Here is a 27,378-nt window from a genome sequence, read left to right as displayed (position 1 = left end):
AAGTATCGTTGGTTGCTGATCGTTTCGCCAAAGGACTCAATTTTCGATGGCCACGAACGTCATCTCTGAAGGGAAACTACTCTAAAAGGACTCTACTCAATCGCGTTTCTTTTTTTCTCTCTTTCTTTCTCTCTCCTTTTTCTCTCTTTCTCGATTGCTGGACGTTCGGTACATACAAAATTCTTCCTTTCGTCTTTCGGACAATTAATCGGACGCGAGAGTTGGCACGCGCGGCGTTCGTATGTCCGTACTTTGTCAAAGGTGCCGCTACCGCGAGGGTGTGTACGTCACTTTTAGATTTACAACACTGCCCTAAAAACACAGCCATTCTAAGCCAAATACTTTTTGGGTTTCGTCATTTACACAATTACCTCTCTTTCTCTCTAGTAAAGTCGTTTATTTAAACATCTACACTCGATTACCGTCGTTCTTCCTAGAAATTTTCGCGCGTTTCTCACGACTGTTCGATTTAAAACAAACAAAAAAAAAACAAAAAAAACAAGAAAAGGAAGATAGACGGAAAGGAAAGAAAAAAACGCGTACACGGGATGCGCCCACGATCCCGTTCGATCTTCCGAAGCCTCTAAGCAGCCGATAAAATAAGAAAGTGAGTTCGATTCGTGAAAGAAAAGAAAAAACTTGGCTCTCCTTTTTCGGAACAGGTGGAGAAGCAAAGCCGTCATCCGAAGCAACGCGACGCGCGTTCTTCCTCTATGAAACGTTAATGTAGGAGAAGGAATGTCTCGGTACCAGGTTCCTTTTTCTTTCTTATTTCTTTTTTCCTATCTTTATTGCTTAATCAAAACTTGTCGCGTTGCTCAGCCAGATGGGCGCAAAAACAAAGTTCGCGAAACGCGCGTCGCAAACCCGCGACGTCGACGTTCGCCAGAAGTGCAGGTGAATGGATGAACGACAAACGTCGACGAGTCGGCCGCATCGGGAGCTTCGGAGGACCTCAAATCTAACAATCCACTTGAGAAGAATCGGTGTACTCGATCAAGGTCGACCGCTGATCTTGATCGAGTTCCGCCAAATTGGCTGGCTCGCTCGCTCGCTCTTTCTTTCTCTCACCGCAAATACAAGTATGTAAAAAGTGACTACATATATACATATATATGTGAGTGATTAGTTTTCTTTATAAAAATAACACTATACTATACACAAATGGATTTGTCCATTTACATTAATGTAGATTAATTCTCCAATCGAGGCTTTGAAGACCCAGATGAATTTTAAATTATTTTGCCTCAAATTCGGACACATACAAAAAAGTAAAAAGGTCATATCATTATAAAATCGTATTCTTAAATGTTGAAAGTATGTACCAGAATTTTGTTAAATTTTATAGAGCTCAAAATTCTTTTTAAAAACACAATGAGGTATGAGTGGCCCAATTAAACTAGCACAACGGGAAAAAAACATTGGACTTTTTAGGGTTAATTTTAATCTTGGTTTAACTTACTCTTCATCCTTTTCCAATTCTTGGAACTAGAAAAAGCTAAAAAGTAAATTAAACCAAGAAAGTTGATCTACATTGGTAGAAACATTAACGTGCAGCATAGTGTCATTTTTACACGGAAAGCTAATCACACACACGCACACGCACACGCACACGCACATGTAGTTATTTTTTACACACTTGAATTTACAATGCGCACTCTCTCTCTCTCTCTCTCTCTAACTTTTCTTTCCCTCCGTTTTTTCTTACTTTTCCCCTTCGCTTCATTGATCCCGCGAGAGTGACTTAACGAGGAACACGATCAAAGCGCGTGTCGCTGAGAGTTGAAACGAGAATTCGTAGCGCATCGGTGTACTTCGAGTGAACGTACGTCTTGAGCGAAGACGTGTACATATGCCGGCGTACGTGTATATGTATACATTTCTCGGTGTAGCTAGTTAAAAGAGTATCGATGGTGTCGCTTGATAATTAGCTCGTGAGCTTAGGAGCCCCGAATCGCCCTCGCGTCCGGCTATTTTCTTCTCTTTTTTACATCGCTCTAAGCTTCCGGGTGTACGCGTGTACGCTTGTATATGTGTATATGTGTAATATTAGTTTTAATCTTCCCTTCCTTCCGAATTACGTTTCTATTTTAATCGTCAGTTGACTTAATTGTACACGATATAGCTATATTATACAAAGTATGCACTTCAAAAATATCCGACGCGACGGACCTTTTGAACCACAACATGCTCACGCATTCCCATCGTTATTACTAAGTCATTTTAAATAGGTGATGAAGAAAAAGGTGTAAGTGAGTCGGGGAAGGTGGGTTGGGGTGGTCGAGCGAGGGGGGTGGTTGACAGGAGGAACTTACACTTAGAGCTTTACTATGATACAACACTGGCAATAGTCATGTAATGTGGTTCGGTGTGTTTTTGTACGCGGGCCAATCAGTAAACCCGTGTGTAGTAATAACGCGCGTGAACTCCTCTCCCTCGTTTGTTGCAAATATTACAATAGATCTATGAATTGATCATAGTAATAGCTTAATGTTGATAATAATAATAATATATTATAATATATATATATAATAATAATAATAATAATAATTAATCAATAATTGGGCAGATAAAGTAATAATCATCGTAATAATAATCTAGTATTTACAGAGTTTTCACGTGAGGGTCCGGCATCAAATACGCATTCTTGTTAGTTACATTTTGATTGAACTGTACACTCGCAGTGGACCCTCAACCGGAGAAAACTACCCTCTTCACATCCGTCATCAAAATTAACATTGTTTTATATAAACCCTCCCTCGCGCGCACTAGCAGCCTGTTGTGAATTTCTATTTTTTTGTTTTTTTTGGTTACGACAACGTTAACTCGTCACATAGGCGATACTCTCGATAGGACGCGATTAAACAGCTTACCGAGAATATCGCCGCTTCTTTCAAGTTCCACAGACGACTCGTGACATGTGGAAAATACGGAGTCACATGTGATAAATCCATAAAATTTCATGGTTAAGATACAACCTTCGGTGTGGCGCTTAGGGATTATCCTCTTAATAACAAATTTTCTCCTTATTAAACAAATATATTACTTAACGTATGTATGACCTAAATTATCTTTCTCTCCCCTTACATACAACACTCTAATGGATTCTCCCTATATTATCGTTTATCTTTCATACAAGTCTTCTTTATCATATACTCTGTAATTTTTCGTTACGGTAATATTAATATAGTAATATATAATTGCGTACATTTACGATACTAATTATGAACTAATAGTATTTGAACTATTAATTATTAATTAACGTTAAGTATACACATCATACATATATGTATATATATATATATATATAGAGATATATATATATATTTGTACGATTTCACTCACCCTGCACGAGTAGCAGCGAGGAAGAGTAGTAGAGTCGAGGGGGCTCTGGAGGATACGAGCAGAGGATACGTAAATAATGGTCTTTCGACAGTTTCGCTTTAGTCTTTCGTTCCTCCTCGTCCTACCAATTTTCATCTCTCTCTTTCTTTCTCGACCAAGGACGAAAACAATTTTTTGAGTCTATTTGAGCCAGGCCGAGAAGAATTAAAAAGCACCAACATCGCGTTACCTTTCCCTCTTGTCTTTCGACGCATCGCATAATGTAGAAAATTGAAAGAGAAGATATATATATATATACACGCGCGCGCGAACCGAACATTTGTTCGCAACATTGAGGATCGCGAAATCGAAAACTATCCTGCGGTCCTAGGGGAGTTCCAAAACCCCCAGGCGTGTCAGGCTCAATCGCTCGACGAAATTTGATGGAACACGCGTCAGGCTTTCTCTTTCAGTCTCTATCGGCGCGCGCGCGAGTTTCAAGATTAATTATCTAATGCTTTCATAATTCCGTGAACGTTTCGTATTATTTATAAATTCACGCGACGCGGACGGTCGCAGCCATCCGAGCGCCGCCGTTGTAGTCTCCGTTAAGGGAAACACTTACATAACCATCGACCGATGTGATCGTCCGTAACAGTCACTACAACCCCTCGACGAACTTGGAGAGTTGGTCCTGCGGCGTCATCGGCGTTACCTCGTTGGCGTCTGCGCCGCCATTCGTGGGCGCCGGCGCCGGCGAGGGATGATGAGGCATAGTGGCGGGATGGCCGGTGGGCGCACCTGGACCGCCACCCAGCTGCGAGAGCATCATCTCGCTAGGACCACCACCGAGCTCGTGGGCCGGCGAATGTGTCGGCGTGCCGTGAGGCGGATGATGATGCGGCGATGGCACCGGACCCGATCGCGGCGACGGTACCGGTTGATTACGAGGGGAAGGGACAGGTCGCGGCGAGGGGTTGGGCTGCGGAGATCGGATGGGCGGTGGCGAACGGACTGACTGCATCAACTGTTGTTGCACGGAGATCCCCGGCGGACCCATGACGCCTTGCGGCGAGGGCACGGGCGGCGGAGTAGGTTTCAGACCTGGCTGACCGTAGCCCTGTTCGTTGAAACCGCCGTAACCTAGGGAGTTGGGCAAGTTTTGGTGTCGAGAAAACACGCTACGTACTACAGCCCCACTGTTTCCTAAGTAATTACGATGGGTCATGTAATTACCAAGAAGCGGCCGTATAGGTCGCTGTTGACCGTATGGTGGCGCCGGAGGTTGAGTGAACGGCTGCTGCTGCTGCTGTTGCTGCTGTTGTTGTTGCTGCTGCTGCTGCTGCTGCTGCTGTTGTTGCTGTTGAACCACCTGCTGTTGCCTCTGCTGCATCACCAGCATCTGTTGCTTGTACCATTGCGACTGCGCTTGCACTGGCTGTTGTTGTTGCGCCTGCTGCGTCAGCATCTGTATCTGCAGTCTACCCTGTTGTTGTTGCTGCTGCGTCTGCTGCTGCGGTTGCTGTTGCTGCGGCTGCTGCTGTTGAGACATCATATGCTGCAAACCAGGTTGTTGTTGTTGGGGTTGATTAGGGCCCAATGGGCCGCCGACACCCCCACCATGTGGACCAGGTTGTTGCTGATGGACAAGCGCCTTTTTATTAAAAAGATCAGTAGTCTAATCTGCGCGTAACAATAGATATATGATATTTTTTAAAATGTCAATGAACTCACTCGTTGCTTGATGAAGGCGGCCATTAACGGTGGATTGCTCTTGAGTATTTGGAGTATTTGGTTCTGCTGGTCGGGCGTGTGCGGACTCCTGAGAGTTTGCATCAACTGTTGCAGAGCGTGCTTGTGCATAGTACTTGCCTGCGGACCGACCTGTCCGACCGGTCCAATCACGCCCGGTTGTCGTGCCATTTGCGCACCCATTCCCATTCCCGGTTGAGCTTGATGCTGTTGTTGCTGCTGTTGTTGCATCAGCTGTTGCGGTGTCTGCTGTCGCGCCAAATTGGGATTTTGTTGCATCACTGTATTTGACTGGTACCTGCTAAAAAAAATTAAAGAACACGCTGTCTCACAAGGATACGCAGAAACCGTATTCTATTTTGATTTTTCAGTTATAATTTATTCGTCCAAGTTAAAGGCGAAAAGCGTGTAAAACAGGAATTTAATAGATACCTCGCTGTCCATTGATCCATCGGGATGAGATGCGTGCCGCTGGGATTCGGCATCTGGACCGGCAATGGCCGTTGCATCTGAGGCGGCGGCATCACCCCTCCAGTTTGACCTCCTACACCGACACCCACACCAACACCACCGCCCGGTGTTACCTTACCGGTGTAGCTAACATGTGGTGCTTGTTGTCTCGCTGCCTCTTCCTGCACCTGCTTCACCACTTGTAAAACATGAGCGGGAGGAGTCTGCGTTCCGGGCTTCAATCCGATACCTGGTTGATGTGGTGTTGGCAAATTCGATGTGCTAACACCAGGTTTCATAGCGACTCCAGTCGTCATGGCAACGTTTGAGGTTTGTTGTCCGGTCTGCATTGCTACAGGTCCGGTTGGCCTCGTATTCATCACAGCCATTCGCCTCCTATATACGAATAAACGTGAATATTGACGAACGTTTTCGATATATAAAAGTTTGATAGACACAGAGTAAGTAAGCAGATGGTAAGCTTTTATTTAAGTTTAAAAGTAAATAGAAAGTAAAATAACTTATAATGCTATTATTTAGAGAGCAAGTGATATTAAGAGTTGAGGAATAAAGCTTAACAGCGAATTAAAAATAGAGACAACATGCAAAAACATGCAAAAGAATCAAAATATGTTCACGCGTTTTAGTTTAGGTAGCATTCTACAATTCGCTATTTAATAAAAATAGATAGAGCAAGCAATGCTTGAAATAAAAGGCAATAGAATGTATTTTTGCATTAGTGCAATATATATATATATATAAAGTCGACAACTTTACTGACCTAAGCAACTGCGCTTGCTGTAACCGTTGTTGTAATTGTTGCTGCTTTATCTTGTGCTTGATGTTGGAGCAGAATGGAACGAGACACTTGGTCTCTTGGCAGTGTTTTGCATGATAACAACACAATGCAATTAACTGTTTACATATAGGACAACCGCCATTTGTCTTTCTCTTACAGTTCTTCGTATGCATAACTACTCGCTTCATCTTCTGACAACTTGGTAGACGACAATTGGCATCTCTGCATTGGCAAGCATGCACCAATGACTGAATGCATCTCTGTATCGATAATTTCCTGGCCTCCTACATTGCAAAAATAAAAAAGATATACATGAGCACCTTACAGGCTTATTATAATTACAACATAAATATTTTCAGAAGAGAAATTACCTGTGGATTCGTTTGTTTGGCATCGGCCGGCGAAGAGCCATCATCCAAATCAAAGCCAAGTTTCTCCATCGGATGCGGGTGACCGTCTTTATCTTTACAACTCACACATAAATCGAAATCCTGTCATAAAATTGAAGTTAGAGTAAATGTAAAAGTTATGAAAAGAAATAAAAGTATTTTTTTCCAAGTAATATAATACGTACGTCACAAACTGTACAATGGTATCTAGTTTCCACATGACTTTTACAGTTATTACAAGTGTAAACAAACTTGTCTTGGCCTTGATTATGCAATTCGTACAGCATAGACATGGAACTGAACTTTGCTCTTCTAAGCGATGAAAATTCGTAATGCCTTTCCCTTGCCATCGTGAGAAACGCGTCACGACCATCCATTAGATCACAATTGATAACAGGATCGGGATCCTGGATAGGCTAAAAAGATTTAAATAAAAATTAATAATCGCATGCACCAAGTTTTCAGAAGAAGAGAAATGTAAAACACGGAAAAAACTTACTGCTAAACTGGCTGCACTTTGAGCGCTGTGCAACCTAATGACAAAAAACACCTCTTTGTGCTTTTCCATGGTGGCAAAAATTTTCGCGGAAAGATCATTGCCGGTTTGAGGAGTATTCGATTTCTTGCTATTTTTTCTTTGATTCGCTTTAGATTTGTTGGATTTCTTCGCCTTTTTCTGACCCTTCTTCTTACCGTCTGGAGTTTCCGCGTCTTCGGACAGCGAAAATATCTGAAAAAATATGAGACCGGGGATATAAATATATGAGACGAGAAAGATGGTTATTGCATGCAAGTAGAAACATTATTTATTTTCTACAACTTACCGCGTTTGCCGCAGCAGCGGCTGCTTCCGCTGCTTCGGCTTGTTTACGTTTCTCTTCCTCTTCCTGATCTAATTCTTTAATACTTTCTTCCAACACATTCGGCCAAAAGTCGCCCTCAAAATATGGTAGGTCCGCCGCGGATGAAAGCCTGTCTTCCATGGCTTGTTTTAAGATGTCCTGCATACAAATGTTTCATTTATATATTTCCGTCTTAAAATAGAGAGATACATGCACAAATAGTCAAAAGGTAAAAAAAATGTCGTCTGCAAATCCTATGTTCATTGCTATATAAATGTAACAAGAACACTAGCTTTGCTACAGACGTTTCTTTAAGTCTCGTTTGACGCCGATACGATAACGCGACACGTAACGGAAACACAAGAGACTAGATCTGAAAATCCATGAAATGCATTTATCTATTAACCTTGTAATCGAGCACGATTCTTTCGACCATTCCCTTATCCAACATTTTCTTATACCACTCCTGCAATCTCTTAGGCTTTGGTATTTTTTGTTCTGCGGGATGGCAGTGGAAGATATAATCGTCCCCTTCGGAAGGTGGACAAGCCCAAATGTGAGCCATAGTGTATCTGCAATTTCACATTTTTTTAAATATATTTTTTTAATGTGAAATTCATATTATATTTATATCTTAGATACAATATTAGGCATATCTATTATGTGCTACCTGTAAATTACTTCGATTATAATTTATCATTTCGCTTGGATAAACTTACCCAAGCTGCTTCGCGTAGTCGAGATATCCAAGAAGAATCTCGTGATACACAGCCGTTCGAAATTGTCTAGGCCGGAAGAAGTGGACAGAGTCCAGATACGCGATGTAAACTCGTCTGGTGTTAGGTGGCGTACATTCGCTTCCGTACTCCTGCACGTGCATACCGAAAAAACAGACGTCGGTGCCGTCAACCTCCTCGAACGCGAACAATGCCTTCGCGCGGTATGGGAATTCGCCGGGCATGTCACCATTCTCGACGAATCTACTTCGCATCCCGGGCTTGACCTCGACCACCTTGTCACTGGATGCGACCACTCTGATCGCGACTTCACCGGCGCCCGCTTCCTTCTTCTTCAGGAAATTATTCACGCGCGTCTCGATATACGTGCCGAGTTTCGTTACGGGCAATCGTTTGGCGTTGAACTTATTTTCTTTGCGTTTCTGTCCCTTCTTCTTTAAGCAATTATCACAGGTAAATCTGTCAAAGGGAAAGTAACTTCTAAGTACGCGAGATATTTTATAGCTTTATTCAAATTTGAAAAGTAGATAGTAAACAGCGCGCGAACGCCTTTTATTTTAATAGGGAGAAAACATAATCCATCAAATCTTTCAAATCACGGTTATAGTCTTGATAAAATTAAATTAAATTATTTACCCTAATGGCCAGATTGCTTCCATATGAAGCACACAAATTTGATGTACTCTCCTACCACAGTCCGTACAGGTTACAAAAGGCTCTAATTCTAAGTGATCATTCTTCATTTCCTGGAACTGTTCCTTCTTGATGGCACTATGAGGAACAAAGATGTCATATAGACCGTATCGGATCGGAATAATGTTAACAAAGGTTACACGCGTTAATTTTTTTATATCACTTACGTTTGAGGCTGCGTTGGATCGTCTCCCAACGTCACTGTGTCACCAGGAATGTCGTTGAAACATTTCTGACAGAAGGTGTATCTGTCGGAAAGAAGACCAATTCCCTTTAGTAGACCACTATTATATCGGCGCCGTGTGTGCGTTTTTATTATGTAAATTCGATGTACGACGACCAATTTATTCCAAATGTGTGTCCAAGTTTCGGCGTATTGAGTTTCCGTCAATTTCGGCAAGTGTGTTTTTTTTTATATATATACAATCAATTTTTTTCGTAATTACACATGCATGCAATGGCCAATTGTTTCGGATCCGATTTCAGTTTCGAAAGACCGTGGAAAGGCATCGTTTGGGTTTTTTTCGATTACAGTTTTTTCCAAGTATCAAGTATTTCGCAGTAGAGTCGAAAAGAAGCAAGGTCGCAGGCAACACAAGAAGTAAGCGGCAAACAAGGATTTGTGTATGCGTGCGCAACCCATGGGCGAAGACATACAAAGAAGAGAACAGTGCCAATGTTAAAAAAATATCAATTTATACGTCATTTTCTAAATCCTAATCGCATGTACCAAAAGGCTATGTAAAGCCATTTATATCCAGCGATCAATAAACGTTCCTTACGCTGTAACTTTCTTCAATTTTAGAACTTTAACGCTACATTTTATACTCATATAAAACGATACATATCCCTTAAGTATATGCGCAACTATATATTACACAAACTTTAAGTGCGTGAGTTTAATACGAAAGAAAATTCGTACACATAGCTTCGAAAAAGTGTAGTTCAGGGGACTGACCTGCTTTTACATTTATTGTCAAAAGCAAGTTAATTAACCTGTCAATTCAATTTAGCGTATTCAGCGATAGGACACTTTCATATTAAAAGAGTCTACAGAAGATGAATACGCGGGGATCACCGTTCTTCAAATGCCCTATAAGCATGGCAGAGCCGTATAGAACATTACTTAAAACGTAAGAGTCACTACTGGATGTTACAAAATACTGCAAACGTGTCCCCATTGTGCACGCTCTAATTACAGAAATGTTCAAACTTCTAATGTAACATAATACTTAAAATGCTATTTCTCACATGCTCAATCGATTTAGATTAACAAAAGTAATATAATGGATTAACTAAACTTCGACTTAAAGTTAGAATACATCTATATAAAAGTGTATTAATATTTTGATAGATTCAGCATTAATATTTAATACAATATTAACATTTTAAGCATTAGTATCTTCAAATAACGTATTATCTCTCACGTCAATAATTCTACGCACATTATAATTCAATACTTGAATGTAACTGTGCACTGACCTGTTTTGATACGAATAATACTTTGCATCCCTAGGTATTGTACAAAGCTGCTTGCCGTAGCAACAGAGTACCTGCGGGTTGAATGTGTACTTTCTTCCGCAACAATAACCCAGTGCCTGCATCACGGGATCTATCTCCTGCTCGAACACTTCCGAAAGCTGCGTTTGAAAAAAAGAGAAAAATAAATTAAACTCGAATGTACAAAGCATATTAGCATCGGATATCGCAATATCGTCAGATAAACATTACCTTGGTGCAATATCTATAAACTCGAGAAGTCTTGCGATTATACAGCCAGGCATTGTCAAACATCATCCACACGTCGTCGACGTACTCCCATGGATCGCTGTACTTCTCCGTGTCGAGTTTTTTCTTGATCGTCGATAGATCCATTGGCTTCTTCACGATAGTCGGATAATCCGGTATACCCAATGCTTGGGGATCTACTGGTTGTCGGAACGGAATGCTCTCAGGATCTTGTCGATATAGCTTCTCCAACGTCGGCATTAATGCCTGACGCAATTCATCAGGCTTGAACAAGCACTTCTTCTTGTCAGTAGACGTACCACTCGGTTGAATCGGTTCCGGCACCAAGGGTTTGATATCAGAGGTGGTCGTGTCCTGACTGGACACGGGAGTCATGCTCTCCTCTTTAATACCAGGCTCTTCCTTCACAGTCGCCTCATTCGAGCCCTCCTCCATTGGTTCGGTCTTTGGTTCGGTCTTGATAATAATCTCATTGTTTACACTTTTACCATCCATTCTGTGATTCTGCGGCTCGTCCGGTGGTTCTTGTTTGATCTCCATTTTTATCTCCTCCTTGATGGAATCCAGCTTACCTTTGTTATTATTCATCGGCGGGCTGGGTGAATTGTCACGATCCAACGCTGCTGTAATGGCAGCCATTTGCGAGGACATGGATGTGCTGCGTGGAGTGTTTAGTGCTGCTCGTTCTTGTGAGGTCATACCTTTGCCAAGACTCGCAAGACCAGCTGGGGACGGTGTTGGGCCGGAATGGGGAGGCGTCTGGTTCGATGCGGAAGATACCGTTTGATTTGGCGTCATTAACGACGGCACAAGTGGTGTGTTTGGTGTGGACGTGGTCGACTGAGGTCCGTTAGCCGTACCCGTAGTCGTCACGGCTACGCCACCCGTTGGACTTGGTCCGCTGGACGCAGGCGGTGGTATCGTCTGTGGTGTTGATGTTGCAATGCCATTGTCATTAGGCGTAGTAGCTGACAATGGCCGAGTTGGAAATTGTTGATTCGATTGTTGCTGCGGCTGTTGCTGCGGCTGCTGTGCATTTGGTTGCTGCATGCCACTAAACGGTGATGGTGTTTGTGGAATCGACGTTGCTGGAGTACCGACCTGGCTGGGAGTACTTGTCGGTTGTGATTGTTGCTGACTTTGCTGCTGCTGCTGCTGCTGCTGCTGCTGCTGTTGTGCCGCTTGAGCTTGGGCTTGCGCCAGTCTGACTTTCATGAGATCGGGAAATTGATGCTGATTTTGAATAGGAGAACTGTTAGGTAAACCGGCAGTCGTGCCATTGGACGTCGGGAATTGACTAGTCGTCGCGTTGTTAGATGCAGTAGTGGTCGTGAGATTAGCCTGAGACATTTGAGGTTGTCCAAACGGGCTCAGTCCAGGATTAGGCACCATATTGGCATTGGATGTAGATTGTCCGTTTGGGCTAGGACCGGGAGGGCCGACCAGAATGCCTTGTTGTTGCTGCTGTATTTGCTGCTGAGCTTGCACCTGTTGTTGCTGTTGGGCCTGTTGTTGCGCCTGCTGCTGCTGTGGGAACTGCATCCTATTGTGCTGAATGGCCATCGCTGGTATCGTTGCCAGTTGACCCATACTCGGTGAGTGGCTTCGTAAGGTAGGTGGTACAGTCCCGACAGGTTTCGATGCCCCTGGCATAACGGTACCTACATTTGGAGGCGCACATGGCCTTAATCCAGGACCAGATGTACCCGGTGGCTGCGTTGGTTGTTGCTGCTGCTGTTGCTGTTGCGCTTGCAGTTGTTGCTGTTCCTTTCGTTTTTGTCGTTTTTCGTCTGCGTTATTCGACAAATTGCGCTTAGTATATAGGTAGTACTTACATATCAACTTAAAAAGAAATATATATATATATATACACATATAATTATGTTCTCATTAAAAATAATATAATGTTAATGACGAAAAAAAAACTTGAAAACAAACTATGTAATTTAAGCCGCCCTTGTATTTAAAATAGTCTTCAAATAATGTCATAAACTAATTACAAACTTGTACTAGTATCTTAAGACGGTATCTCTACTACTTAAAATAGTTTTTATATAAAAATAAACACCGGCATTAAAAATGTTTCAATGTTGTTGAAATTGCATTATTTACCAAGTTCCTTTTGAATCTTGTAAATTTTCTCGGCTAATAGATGATAGTATTCCGACCGAGAGTTAGCCATTTCATACATGTCACCTTCTACCTTCCTCGCGTACGCAACTAAGTTGTGCATTCTTTTATCGAGCATGGCTTGTGGATCCGGAGTCGGGAATATCGCTTGAACCCTAAGAAAGTTAGACACATGCTATAACGTACTGAGTTATAGCTCGATAAATTTCGAAAAGTCATATATAATAAAATTTTCACTAACAATTTATGAACGAGATGGTTTCTGAGATCAGGAGTGACGGACAAATGCCATTCCTTTGTTCCTTGCACCGGCGTCGCAGTAACTTGTCCGGGTTGAAGACCACCTGGAAGCTGTAGATTTGCTAATCTATTTTCCCCGCCTATCACACCAGGTTGTCCAGACTCGTTCAGTCCGAACAATGTTTGCATATTAACAGATTGTTGTATATTGGCAGCGGCCGCTGCTGCGGCGGATGTGGGTCCGGTCGTCGGTACCGTCTGATTGCCGGCTACTCCGACCGTGCTAGGATCGGAATTTAAAGGAAGAGATACGTTCGGAGCGACTACTTGTTGTCCAGCACCGACTACGGATTGTCCCGGTGCAGCTGAAACACATATGGGCGCCCATCGCTTGTTGCTTTTCTCGTAAAAATCTATACAAATCATATTTTATACTTTTAGCAGAATATAAAAAAAATAATATAACAAAATATAATTTTACACATACAATATAATAAATTTTATAAAATATTTCAGAGTTGAAAAAAGTTTTAAGTTGAGAAAAGCAAACAGTTAATATAAAATGTCATGCGACTCACCCTGTGTTTGAGGTTGCGCTAATCTAACGTTGCCCAGTGCTCCTGGAGGACCCGCCATGCCGGGAGCTGGCATTCTGACGCCTCTTCCAACGCCTTGACCGGGCAAGATTCCCGGTGTTGTTGTTGGACATTGAATCCCTAAAGCTTCATAAGCCCTTCTCATTTCGGATGGACTTGTATTTGGCTGATTATTTGGTTGAATTGCGGGTGCTATTAATAAAAAGAACACGTATATAACGTTAATGTATAGGATGTCTCCAGATAAGTACCGTTTGAAATAACTGCTAAATCAGGAGGTATAAAAAACGTAAACATATTTTATTGCACATTCCTTTGCATTATCCAGAGTTTTACCTTCTAAAAAATCATAATAAATATGTTTACGTTTTTTTAAAGAATTTTTGGAGAATCACTAAAATATCAAAGTGACACAAATATTTTCAAATTACCTTGCGCAGAATTAGTCCTATTCTTATTTGCTTGTTTTATCGGCAAGCAAACTGGACAATCACTTCGGTTACAATGTTTCCAATGACTGATGATTTGTCTAGACATGCTACAGTGAGGCACCGTACAATTTTTACCAGCTTGACAATTCGTCATGTGATTCAAAACATTTTTCATGGTTTTACAGTCCGGCAAGGTGCACTGTCTCATCTCGCCGTTCGCTTGACTCTCGCGTCGTTGGCATTTATGCGCATGCAAAAGTAGCACCAATTGTTGTTGTATGAGTCTACATTTTTCCGGATCTGGCGTCGATTTTGGGCCTAAACCGAACAAAGTTCGTATTGAGCAAAGGCATTGCAACAAGTAACATGATTTACAATAATACATATACATAAGATGAAGAGATACAACTTACCCGTTGGTGCACCAGCACCAGGCATTTGCCCTTGCGTAGCTTGCTGCGGACCTGGTTGTCCTCCTGTCGGTGCTCCCGATTGAGGTTGAGCTGGACTTGGTGCTGGTGGCTGCGCTTGTTGCGCTGCCGTTCCACCCTCCTGACCACCCACGACATTCGTAGTACCGATAGGACCAGCAGCACCAGTAAATCTGCTAGCAGCGGCTGCCGCTTGCATGGGACTCATGTTTGTTCCTACGCCCTTCTGCTGCGGTTTGACGACACCTACGGGATTATTGGAGCATACAGTTACGCCTGCCCCTGGTCCAACCGTATTTGGAGAACCTGTATTATAAATTTTATTTTCATCGTACTGCATCTGTCTCTATTAACAATGTCCGCTTCTTCGTTCATATATATATGAAACAAAAGAAGATATGTTTTATATACCATAGCTATACGGATTCGATGCACCTAGTTGCCCCATAGTCGGCATATTTGCCATGTTAGGAGGAGCCTGCATTCTAGGACCACCCTGACCGGGACCAACAATGCCAACTTGATGCACCTGTTGGTGAGGACTTTGCCCTCTCGCCGGACCAACCATATGCGCTTGTTGTTGTTGCTGCATTGCCACAGCTCTTGTGTTCATCATTCCAGGACCGTTTTGCATTGGCGTAACCCCGTGAGGAGCACCGGGATGATGTATCGCTTGAGTATTAGGGCCCATCATGGTTACCTTCAAAAGATTCTTGGTCAAATATACAATTACCAATCTTTTTATACTAGAGAAAAAGTTACTGTATTATATAAATCAACATACTGTATTTAAAGGTTGTTTGTTCAAACTGTTTGTTACTATCAAGCTGCCGCCAGCCATTCCTCCCATGTTGTTTCCGCTAGCAGTGCTAGTCATCACTAAACCGGAATTCATACCGCCCGGCATCGACATCGCGGGGTTACTTCCGGCCATACTCATGGACGATTGTAAACCGCCCATCGAATTCGCGATCGACATTTGATTATTCGCCAACGAACTGGCTATACTGCTTGGTAGATTACCAAGACTCACGACCATCTGTGGATCAACTATTCCTCCCTTAGAAACGGAAACGTTCGGTGGCGATTGCATATTCGGACTCTTGTTGCCTAACGTTCCAGCAGCCATTACTAAGGAATTCGCCACCAAGTTTTTGTTGCCCTGTTTAATAATTGTTTGTAAAGTATAAGGTGTATATCGATTAACAAAATCGTTAGATCTCTAATGTGTAATGTAATAGTACCTGCTGTTGTTGAATGAGATGATGAGAGAGTTGTTGTTGCTGCTGCTGTACATGTTGTCTGAGTTCTGTATCGAGAGCACCATTTTGCTGCCCTGGACCAGGACCGGTTGCAGGTGGCTTGGTGCTCTCGGTTGTGGAACCCCAAGATCCGGATGACAGCAAGTCATCAGGAAGATCATTTTCAAGATCGAACATTTCTGTGTTAGAAATGTAATCTGAGAATGAAGAAAAGAAAGAAATTAAGAATCACGTTTTCATGAGTCACTTCAATCACTACATTATGTTTTCGTCGTGATAACACATACTGGCTATCAAAAAAATACATCTCTGCATTTGTTACATCAGTATGTGTACAACGTGACTTATAGTATTATTAATTCGTTCATTAATTTATTATTTTGATTTTTCATTTTATTTTACTGTTTAATATTATTTTACTCTCTGTCAATCAAAATGATGACACTTCCATCTGTTTCTGGACTATTTGAATCTTATCATGTGAATGCACATTATATACAGTACATCTACTATTTTTCGAGATAACCAGTTCGCAGATTAAAATGATTATAATATTGAGAATGATAAGTACCATAGATACCAAGAAATCATTAGTAATTTTACAAGGGTAAGATTTTAGCGCCGTCACCATAGCTTTTAGCATCAAAATTTTAGCAGAGTATCTATATCTTCGATATTACAAATGTACGTGATATATCATTATGTGCATAATGTATTATATACCCTTTTATATACATATATACACATAACTGCATGTAAATATACATATATACATGCGTGTATATAAAGACACGTACAGGCAAAGAAGCATTCAATTTTCATCTATATTACAAGAAACTTCCGATGCTATTAACATCATTAAAAAATGTTCACATTCCTATTAACATCATTAAAAAATGTAATCATTTCTAAGCAAATAAAACTGTTGAAACTTACTCATCTATCCACGACTGATATATACATTGACGGAGAAAAAAAGGGTGTACATATATAAATGTATACGTATGTATATGTAGGAAAAGTACAAATGCAAAAAGGAGATCCTATGTATCAAAATGAAAACGAAAAAAAAAAGAAAAACTATAGAAAACTGTACGTGGTTGTAAAACAAACATGAAAAATAAGACATGAGACATACACTGCATGAGCATAACGTAAAGGAGCCTTATTCTACAGCAGAATGAAAATTTTCGGCATAATAAATTAGTGCTAAACTAAACAAGCATCCAGCGAAGCTATCGATGGCAAACTTTATAGAAGAGTCATGCGAAGAAATCAGTCACTCTAGAAAATATCTGTTCAAGCAAAATAATACTCCCGGCGCGCCATGTGAAGAGAATGTCGTTTCTCTTCATCCTAAAAAAAAAAAAAAAAAAAACTCAAAAACTCAAAAACTTTAAACAAGATTTGTCTGCGCACGCATAGATTTTCATTCTATATTTACGTTCCTTTATAAATATCTGTAAAAGATTTAATTGATATAGACCGAGTCGACTCCCCACCTACGCTATTTATTATCAGCGCTGTATCGTAAACTCTCTTTATGTTAGAAGCACAGTGTTGTATGCATATTTAATTTCACCTTTACAATTCCTCCGCAAGTCCACGAGCTCGGGGCGTGTGTGTCGCATGTCTATGTTACGTTTTGATTCACATCGAGAAATGTCTCACGGTATTCATTACAGAAAAGGGGGGAACTCGGCTTATCCTGAATTTTTATATACCTTTATAGCAACCACCGATCCAATTTTTCTCCATTGCTATGTAAAGTGAATCAGTCCGTGATCAAAGTAAGACAATACTTAATATATCCGCCGTATTGCCACTCTATATGCTCTGCCATATTTTTTTCAAAGATAAATTATCACGACATCCATTTCTTTCACATTCTTCTCTAACCATGTCGACAATAGACTAAAGTTATTGAACCATAGTGACAATATGCCAAAACTATCACCCATCAGAAAGTACTGGTGAGACTGGAAGGTGTCACTGAAAACCAGAGACTGAGACAACTAACTTTAACGAGAGAAACGTATGGTACTATGAGATGATCAAACGGACAAATAGGTTTCATTTTTTTTTGTCTGCGGTGCCGAAACTTGATGCTTTTTTGAGATTGTCGCTTTTTTGATCTGATAATGATATTTACTTCTTTTCTGGACGGTATTGTTGTTCCAGTGTTGCAGCGGATGCTGTTGCAGATGTAGCTGTTGCGGTGGAGCCTGTATTTGTTGCATGTTACCACTGCCACCTCCCCCGTAGTTCGTATAAGCAGGGTGCATCAATAAAGGCGGCATACCCACTACTATATCACAGTTTTTCGTTTAATTTAGAACGAAGGAGAATATACTATTCAAAGCTTGTTCTCTGGATTATGGTACTCTAAGGTCAGTATTCATAATCAGTTCTTATTTCGAGACCGTCAATGTCTTAAGATACTAATACTCTGACATGCAGTTTTGCTGAAGTATCTAAAAATGTAGCTCTGAAAATAATTTTGTTGGACCATAAAAATAATTTTAAATCTAGATGTTTCAGCAAAACCGTTGTTTCTTGTCTTTTCGTGTACTTAAGATGGTATTAAATATAAGAATTGGCTACGAATACTGACCTAATTGTAAGTAGCAGAAACAGTTTGAGAATTCGACTTTTCGATCATCGTCAACGATTCTCACGCACGCTCGCGATTCTTGGCGATTGTGAAAATTCGAGCAAACTGTTTCTGTGACTTTGTCCGCTGAGTACCTTCGCAAAGAAGCGATTCGAAGAATCCGCGTTTTATTACATCCGAGTAAAAGATAATTATAAGTCGATAATAATACAGCGTTATGTGCGTCAACTTCGAGTTTGAAAACTGTTAAGGGATGATTAAGATGTGTTCAAAAGGGTAATTTAAAAAACAAAAAATAAAGGAAGAACAAAGAGATATATATTAGCGCATCGTTCATGCCAGCGAGATGTAATCTTTAACATTAAAGTGTCATGCACCCTCATGCACTACAAGATCGCAACTATGTTTTAAATCTAGAGTATATCTAGAAGAATGTACAGAACTGCAACGTCAGTATGGCACATTCGTTTCAAAACAGAACAAGGCAGTGTAATGTCCATCTCTACTAAAATAGATTAACTTTAATCTCTTAATTTATTCCCAGACAACACGAAGCATAATCAGAATATAAGACGTTTCTAAAATGTCTTTTTTAAATTAAAAAAATATCGGTGTAAATTTAACATAATGTCTACATAATTCTCACCGTACTGGTATTAATAGTATTCCTTCAGACCTTGTGTACATTGCAATGTACATTAAATTTGAAGACAACCGTTGAATTTATTTAGTTCTATCGACGTCATCACAGACTAGACGTACATAATAATGATGTACATGTTAGAAAAATAGCCAAAATTTAAAAAAAATTAGTTTTTTAGCATAAATTAACTTATACTGTTAGACTTAAATTTTAGCATAAATTACTTATTATTGTAGACTTAAATTAAATTTAAAAAAAATTTAACATGGTTGCATTAAAATCAGATCTGAAAGAGTCAACGCGATGTGAATTTAAAACCCAGGAGGTTAAATCCACATCATGCTGGTGTTAATATTAATATCAATACAGTGAGAAAAATTGTATAGACACGTTGTGTTGTGTTAAATCCATATTATTTTTTAGAGTGCCACAGAAAAGACAATTTTGCTGATCTATCTAAAAATTTAGCTAGCTACAGATCTGAAAATAATTTTACCGTCAAAATAATTATGTAGAATGCTCAAATTGATTGCTAGAATGTCAAAACTGTTTACAGCTCATCATGCTTAAATTTTTTACGCGCGTAATAGTTTTGATGATTCAATAAAATTATTTTCAGATCTGTATCTAGCTAAATTTTAAGGTACTTCAGCAAAATTATTCTTTCCGTGCTTCAAGATACATTTTAGACGTCTTTCAAACATCTCATGTCCCGATTTTGGACTTTATGTGGTCTGAGTTTTTTACCTTTTTCTAATGTCTAGAATTAGAAGAAGATAAGAAGTTAAACCGACATTAAAATTAATCTACATTGATAAAAATGGACACAAGTGGAAAGACGGAGCAAGTAACGTAAGAAGTTATTCTCTCGACAGACTCGCGCGTGTACTGTTCGCGTGTAAATCCCCGAGCGAAACTCGACGCGCCGCACCGCGGCTCTCCTCGTGTATCATCCATCTTGCGTCGACGAAGCCCACATCGCGTCACGAGAGTATCGCGGAACGACACTGTCGTGGTCGTCGCCAAAACAGAAGGAAGATCGGCGAGGTTTCGTGCGTAGTCATACGCGTAAAGTCATTACTTATAATTTCATTACCTAAACGTTAAGCCATAAGGAATTGATCGATCATAGTCGATTATTCTTCTCACATTCGACCGTGATTGGTCAATTTCTTACGGCTTAAGACTTAAAGCTCAGGTAATGGCTTATAGTAGAAAAACACAATTGAAAAGCACAAGTAATAAGAACATGGAATAACAGACCTATTTCAACCTAGGAGAAACCGTGAATACTAAGGTATAACCTAACCAACTCCTTAAGAAAGAAAAAAAGGATATTAAAGAAATTCCATATTAATTGTCGTAATTAAATTTTAGTAAACATTTTTTATAATTGTTAATGAAACACATGAACAATATTATTATTAGATATTATATTTGTTAAATAACTAGTAACACCTGTATGTATAACATCACATGAGATCATAACAAAAATTACATCAAGTTACAAGATCACATTTCTTCACAATTCTTAAAACTTGTACTTTTTTACTGAATGTATTTTATGAATGACATTTGAGTTTTTAAAAATTATAAAATTCTTTCACATATTAGTGGAAAATTAATTTCACGCTCATTATTTTCATTTATTATTTCATACTTAAAAGAGGGACAATTCATAATCTTTAATTTGTGACGGTTATTTCAAGCCAATATTCATACTCGGTTCTTTTTTCAAGATTGTCTTAAATCTCACTCTAAAATCTTTAGAGTGAAATCTAATTATAAAAAGTGACAAATAGTTGCGCTACAATTGAGTTAGTTTTGAAAAAGAGTGGCTTAGCTGTCAATTTTTAACAGTAAGATTTCACTCTTTAGAATTAGAATCCATTCTAAAGATTTTAGAAAGAATGTTTTAAGATGCTAATACTGCTTTGTAGATAGTATTCACCATTGATTCCTATATTTAAGACTTGAGTACAATCTTAAGATGTCATGGACCAATCAGACAACCATTAGCATCTTAAGACATTACTTAAGACGTTCTTGAAATAAAAACAGACTATGAATACTGACCTGTGATTGACTTATAACACCTTACGATTGTATTTAAAACTGTCTTAAAATAAGAACGGACCATGAATACTGATCTGTGATTGACTTAGAACACCTTAAGGCCAGTTTTACAACTCATGGTTAACTCTTAGCCAAGATTTAACTTATTCCTTATCTTTTTCTAGTTCTACAATTGGAAAGAGATGAGAAATAAATTGAACCTTGGTTAAGAGTTAACCGTGAGTTATGAAACCGAGCTTAAGACTATTTTAGTTTTAAGACGGTCTTAAATACACGATCTGAAGACTTTGTATATCGGCTCTATAGTGTACACCAAAATTCACGATATTCTGACAGGTTGAGATTATATACCCTTTCTATTGCCTGTGCTTTTTATATATATAATTATGTCTCAAGCTTAATTCCGTGGAGAATACATAACGCGTTCGATTTTGATCGAAGCCGCCGCGAAACTCGGCGGCGCATGTCGCGAGCGTCTTGGCGCGCTCACGCGAGACTTCGCTCGGAGATTCGGCGACGCCTGGGCGATCCATCGCGACGCGGTGCGTCGTACCGCGTCGCGTCGCAAACAGACGGCGGGATGGCTGGCCAGCCAGCACAGCCATGGCGGTCAGCTGCGCCCGAAAGAATCGTGAAAATCGCGCCGGGTCTCTCGGCCCGGGTTCCTCCTTTTTTTCTCTCTGCGCGTGTACGTATGTTTGTATGTATGCGTATGTACGATGCGAGATGCGCGTCACAGCGTACGCGTGCACCGCGTACTCCTGCGTAAGGTTAGTCGCGGAACTGCGCGCGGTTCCCGGAAGGAAGGAAGGAAGAAAGGAAAAAAGAGAAAAAGAGAGGGAGAGAGAGAGAGATGGTCGTCAGATATGAGAGGCCTGTCCTTTATCGTTGCACTGGACTAAATCTTGCTTTTGTCAAACTTGAAAGAAATGTCTATTTCATTTTGAGTACAAATGTGCACTGTTCGCGGAACACAAATAGAAACATTACACGACTATTATAATTTCCCACTGAACGTAGGGTCCGTTAGCGTTGCTTGTACTTATTGCACTCAGCATCTTTGTTTTCTCTCTCTCTCTTCAATGTCCGAATATACCTATGTCCTTCTAATTTTTAAGGATTTCAAGCAACACGAACAGACCTATAAATGTAACACGAAGCCCTGATTAAACTAGAGATTGAGATTGGATTGGAATTTAACTAATCAGAGAAAGAAAACCGACCTTAAGTTTAGTGAACTTTACTTTGAGTTAAATTTCAATTCAATCTCAACTCCAGTCTGATCACATGTTTTGGATGTGATAGTTACCTTGCGTTCTTTTCAGCTGAATTTTTGTATTTTTCTCCAGATTGAAGGAAAAAAAAGGATGAACGGTGCAAGAAGTTCAGTTAAAAATTACAGGCTTATTGTTGAGTAGGAAATTATGACATTGATGTAATATTACTGTTACTTTGTTCTGCGGGTAGTTAAACAGAGAAAAGACCTAAAAACATCGGAAGAAGGGAAAAGCCCGTACCACATGAGGAAGATGGAGAGAATTGCGAAGTGGAGATTAGAATTTAATCAATCAAAAAAATGAAATTGATTAAAACATTAAAAATTATCTGATTGAATTCCAATCTTCAATTCGCAATCCTTAGGCTTGGTTCCACCAATGTAAGATTAACTTTTAACCTCGCAGTTTATTTTTGATCTTTTTCTAAAGAATCTAAGAACTCTAAAACATCTAAGCATCTAAAGAATCTAAGAACTAAAAAAAAGTCTATTCACGCGTTGCTTGCTTTCTCTCTCTCTCTCTCTCTCTCTCTCTCTCTCTCTCTCTCTCTCTCTCTCTTCAACACTCGAATATATATTTATCTCATTTCAAGTGCAAAAATTTCTAGTGATTCAAGCAAATCTATTGATAAACAGTAAGTTAAATCAAGGTTAAAGTTAATCATTAGTGAAACGGGGCTCTAGCCTCCAACGCGTTAATCTCCAACACGGGCTGAAAGGAAGCGGAGGAAGCGCGGTGTTCGGAAAAAAAAAAATACAAGAGGATTGGCGAACAACTTACCCGTCGAGTCCGACGTCCCCTGGAACGGATCGAGCTTGGGCCGCTTCGGCGGAGGGCCGTCCACCAGGTGGTCGGCCATGGCTCCTCCGCGCGGCTGTTATCTTTCTTCCGTAATAACCTAACCTCTCGCTCTTCCTTCCCACTTGCGCCCGTCTCTCGCTGATCCCTCTCGACCACCAGCGCGCGCGCGCGCGCGCGCACACACAGGTAGCACGACCGCGTCCGGTTGTACACGCGTCTCGTGAACGAAACGGCACCGTGGGTAACTGGGTAAAGCCCTTGTAGTTGATCCTTAGTCTCCTCAACTAGAAGACCACCGTCGCCGTGGTCCTGGTTGGCGCTGGCGCCGTCGCTACATTCGCCGTTTCTGTTGTTACCAAATCTATCAGGGATGAAGCGATCGCCGACGATGACGATGACGATGATGATGATGATGATGATGACGATGATGATACAGCTACCACTTGCTCCCTGCCAGTGGCGGGGCAACCGCGTAACAATTTCACCGTGCCGCAATCGTATTCGCGCGCATAACAACAATGAGAACCGCGGCGCGTGGAGCGTCCCCGTGTAGCATCCTGCGGTGCACGGTCAACCATTGGGCATCGTAGGGCTCGGGGTACGTCGAACCCCCGGCGTCAGAGCCCGCGAGCGCACGGGCAGGCGAATACAAAAGTAATAATGCACACGCGCCGTAGAAACGCACCAACGGAACCACCAAAAGCACTAGCGGAGAATAACTACGGCGACGGCGACGATGATGATGGCGACGACGAGTAATGTCTGATGCTGCTCTCTGTCTGTCTGTCTGTCTGTCTCTCTTTCTCTCTCACTCTCTCTCTCTCTCTCTCTCTCTCTCTCTCCTTCACTCCGGCGAACGACGACGAGACGGCTGCCGCGCCGCGTCGCCGGTGATAGGACGGGACGGCAGATCAGCAACCGCGTCGAGAAGCGAGAAGAACGACGGCGGCGACGACGACGATGTCGATGTCGATGTCGATGGTGGCGGCGACGACGGCGAATCGCAACTCCGCCACTCCAAAGAACGCCGAGAGACGGATGATGAGCGCGCGACGCGCGGACTCGTCTCGACGACTAGATCGCGGCGGCTCGTCTCGTCACGATTCGATTCACCTCGACTCGCGGCTAAGTTCTCGCGACTCCAACGCACCGCCGAATAATCTCTCGCGGCTCTCCCGCTCTCCTCACGCTCTCACTCTCGCGCTCGCCTCAACTCTAACTCACTCTGTGTGTGTGTGTGTGTGTGTGTGTGTGTGTGTGCGCGTGTGCGTGCGTGCCTGTGTGTGTGTGTGTGTGTGTGTGTGTGTGGGTATGTGTGTGTGTGTGTGGGTATGTGTGAGTGTGTGGTGTGTGAGTGTGTGTGCGCCTGTCTGTACGTCTCTCTCTCTCTTTCTCTCTCTCTCTGTCTCTCTCTCTCTTTCTGTCTCTTTCGCGCTCTCCTTAACTCTCTCGCTCACTCTTCGGCACTTGTCTATCTTCTCTCGTAAAAGTAAAATATAACAATCGTATGTATATCCAACGCGATCGTACGTGCTGACCGTACGACGACTCGCCAAACGACTGGCTGCGCGCACGGCGCTAGCTCACGGCGACGATGTCGCTCTCGAGGCCCTCTGGTACCATCTTCCTCTCCTCTTCTCTCTCTCTTAGCCTCGGACACACTGCGACACACGGGGCGCGCGAACGATCAGCGGGAAATGAGCGTTTATCCCCGTGCACTCGCGCGCGATATCGCGGACGCGAGCAAGCGGACGAGATCGCGGGTATCGGCACGTACGCGGCCGCCGCGCTCGTCACAGAAATTCGCTCGGAAAAACCGATCGCGAGAGCCTCCGTTACCGCACGAGCATCGGCTAACGTTGGCTAACGTAAAATGGCGGCCGCTGTTGACGAGTTTTTCTACGCTTGTCAGAATATGCCCGTCTTCTGACTCGGCGACAATGGCCGTGGCTCTAGACCGCCGCGCCGATTGGCTCAGCCGGTCACGTGACCCGGCTGGGCGTGCGCGATTGGATATTGCCAGTCGCTGGGGACAGGAACGCCGCGGCTACGTCCACGCCGTTTGTCGACCGAGCCTCCGCCAAGGACCGCTCGTTTCCGTGGCGCCGTTGTGCGCAATCATGGCCGTTTACCGACCCGACCCTTTGGCGAGCGGAGTCACAGCAGCGGAGCCGCGCGGACGCGAACTCTTCTACGATTCTTCTACGACCAGGACGCTTCGTAGGATCGTTTTTCTCTCGCATTTTCTTCTGACGGGGAAGGACAGCGCCAGCCCGCGATCGCAACTTTCCATGTTTTCTTTGGATCCGTCGATGGACGTCTTTGGACGATACCGTCGTGAATTATACCGATCCGTCATGTCGACCGAAACGTATCTGATACTATATCTTTGGATCGAAGGAGTGACACTCAGTGACATTCTGCCGATCGTGAAATCGCCAGCTGTTGAAATGATTTTTTTTCTGAAATGACTTTATCCGTTTCTGTTAATATAGATTAAATATTAATCTTCATCTAACGTGAACTCTTTGTTTTTTCCTAGTTCTGAGAAATAGAAAAAGATACTAAGTAATGAATCGAGATTAAAATTAATGTATGTTAATGGAAATGGATATTTAAATAATTTTTTTTCAAATAACTTGTGTCTGTTTTATCAATATAAGTTAAATTTTAATTTCTGTCTAATTTACTCTTCTCATCTTATTCTAATTTTAAGAATTAAAAAAAGATGTTAAATTAAACCGAGATTAAGTTCATCTACATTAATAGAAATTAACATCAAATAATTTTTCTGGAATGACATCTGTTTCTACCAATGTAGATTGAATTGTAATTTCTAACTTACTATAGATTATAATTTAATTTGCTTTTTGTTTTTTTCTAATTTTGAGAAATAGAAAGAAATATAAAATTAAACTGTGATTATAGTTAGTCTATATTAATAGAAATGGACACACATACGCACACGCACGCACACGCACACGCACACGCACACACATATCACACATCAAATGTTCTTTTATAGATTAGTGTCCATTTTTATCAATGTAGATTGAATTTCAATCTTTGTCTAGTTTAATTTTCATCATTCTAGTTCTAAAAATTAGAAAAAAATAGTTCAACTTAAATTAAAGTTAATCTCTGTTAATAGAAATAAACATTGAATAATCAAAACAAAATAATTATTTCGTTTTAAATATTTGTGCCTTTGATAGATTGATTCTTTGGCATTAAATAATTTTTTTGAAACAATTTGTGTTTCTACCAATATTGATTCTTATTCTTCATCTTTTATTCTAATTCTGATGCCTATTTCTACTATTATAGATTAACTTTAATCTCAGTTTAATTAATTTTCTTTATCTTCTTTTAGTTCTAAGAATTAGAGAAAGATAACGAATAAATTAAATCCAGATTGAAGTTAATCTACATTGGCAGAAATTTAGGTTAAACAACTTCTTTTTCCAAGTCTTTTTCATTTTTATTTTTTCAGAGATTTCGTGAAAATGACATATAATTACATACATTTTACAAAAGCAATTAAATGCAAAAATTACAAGTTAATGTTATTTGTTATTATTTTGACAAAAAATGATGGCAGATAACGTCAGCGGCTACCTGTAAATAAATAACTGACTGTGTATTTGTGATTAAATTTTCTTTACGATGATTAAGATAAAAGCAGCTTTGCAATTATTGTAAAATTCTTTAATATGAGCGAACTTGCTTTTAGTTCCTCACTGGATCTAAATGTATTATATATCCATATTCAATCAAATCAATCCATACTCTTCAAAGAATCTTACAATAGTTACAAAACTGCTTTCTCTACTGAACGTAGCTATTAATGTCCATTTCTATCAATATAGATTATCTATAATCTCCCTTATCTTCTTCCACTTCTTAGAACTAGAAAAAGATAAAAAGTAAATTAAACAGAGTAAAGCTAATCTACATTGGATAGAAATAAATATAAATTGTATCGCAAACTGAAATGTATGTGTTATTTACTTGTAATTATTATTATTAAAAAACACTTGTACTTCCCTACTCTCTGTTATCCTAGAAAAGAAAATAATGACGAAACAACTCATGTTTTATATACGAATACACTGATTTTATTAATCTCTTACAAATCTGTT

General features: G+C 40.8%; 1 protein-coding gene across 9 annotated transcripts; it reads right to left on the bottom strand.

The window, feature by feature from the left end:
* Positions 1 to 3,379: 3,379 nt before the first annotated feature.
* On the bottom strand, positions 3,380 to 23,403 carry LOC108727213 (CREB-binding protein). Of its 9 annotated transcripts, none has more exons than XM_018455245.1 (25): positions 23,216 to 23,401; positions 17,978 to 18,133; positions 15,808 to 16,022; positions 15,348 to 15,725; positions 14,975 to 15,275; positions 14,546 to 14,869; positions 14,133 to 14,450; positions 13,684 to 13,893; positions 13,107 to 13,518; positions 12,848 to 13,020; positions 10,718 to 12,525; positions 10,469 to 10,626; positions 9,154 to 9,234; positions 8,930 to 9,064; positions 8,276 to 8,752; positions 7,963 to 8,128; positions 7,539 to 7,715; positions 7,214 to 7,444; positions 6,900 to 7,130; positions 6,697 to 6,816; positions 6,308 to 6,609; positions 5,509 to 5,922; positions 5,059 to 5,377; positions 4,561 to 4,978; positions 3,380 to 4,467 (listed from the first exon to the last, which is right to left on the bottom strand). In XM_018455245.1, exons 1-25 carry the CDS (start codon positions 23,292 to 23,294, stop codon positions 3,986 to 3,988), a joined length of 8,085 nt encoding a protein of 2,694 aa, XP_018310747.1. In that variant the 5' UTR covers positions 23,295 to 23,401; the 3' UTR covers positions 3,380 to 3,985. The 9 variants fall into 9 exon arrangements, with proteins under 9 accessions (XP_018310747.1, XP_018310750.1, XP_018310742.1 ...); XM_018455248.1 differs by having other exon boundaries at positions 9,154 to 9,270; positions 13,107 to 13,470; positions 14,975 to 15,263; positions 23,216 to 23,399; XM_018455246.1 differs by having other exon boundaries at positions 3,986 to 4,467; positions 9,154 to 9,270; positions 13,107 to 13,470; positions 23,216 to 23,402.
* Between the last annotated feature and the right edge of the window lie 3,975 nt (positions 23,404 to 27,378).

Source organism: Mycetomoellerius zeteki, unplaced genomic scaffold, assembly GCF_001594055.1.
Source record: "Mycetomoellerius zeteki isolate Tzet28-1 unplaced genomic scaffold, Tzet1.0 scaffold471, whole genome shotgun sequence".
In the NCBI taxonomy this organism is placed as follows: domain Eukaryota; kingdom Metazoa; phylum Arthropoda; class Insecta; order Hymenoptera; family Formicidae; genus Mycetomoellerius; species Mycetomoellerius zeteki.
This window is presented reverse-complemented; position numbering and strand designations above follow the sequence as displayed.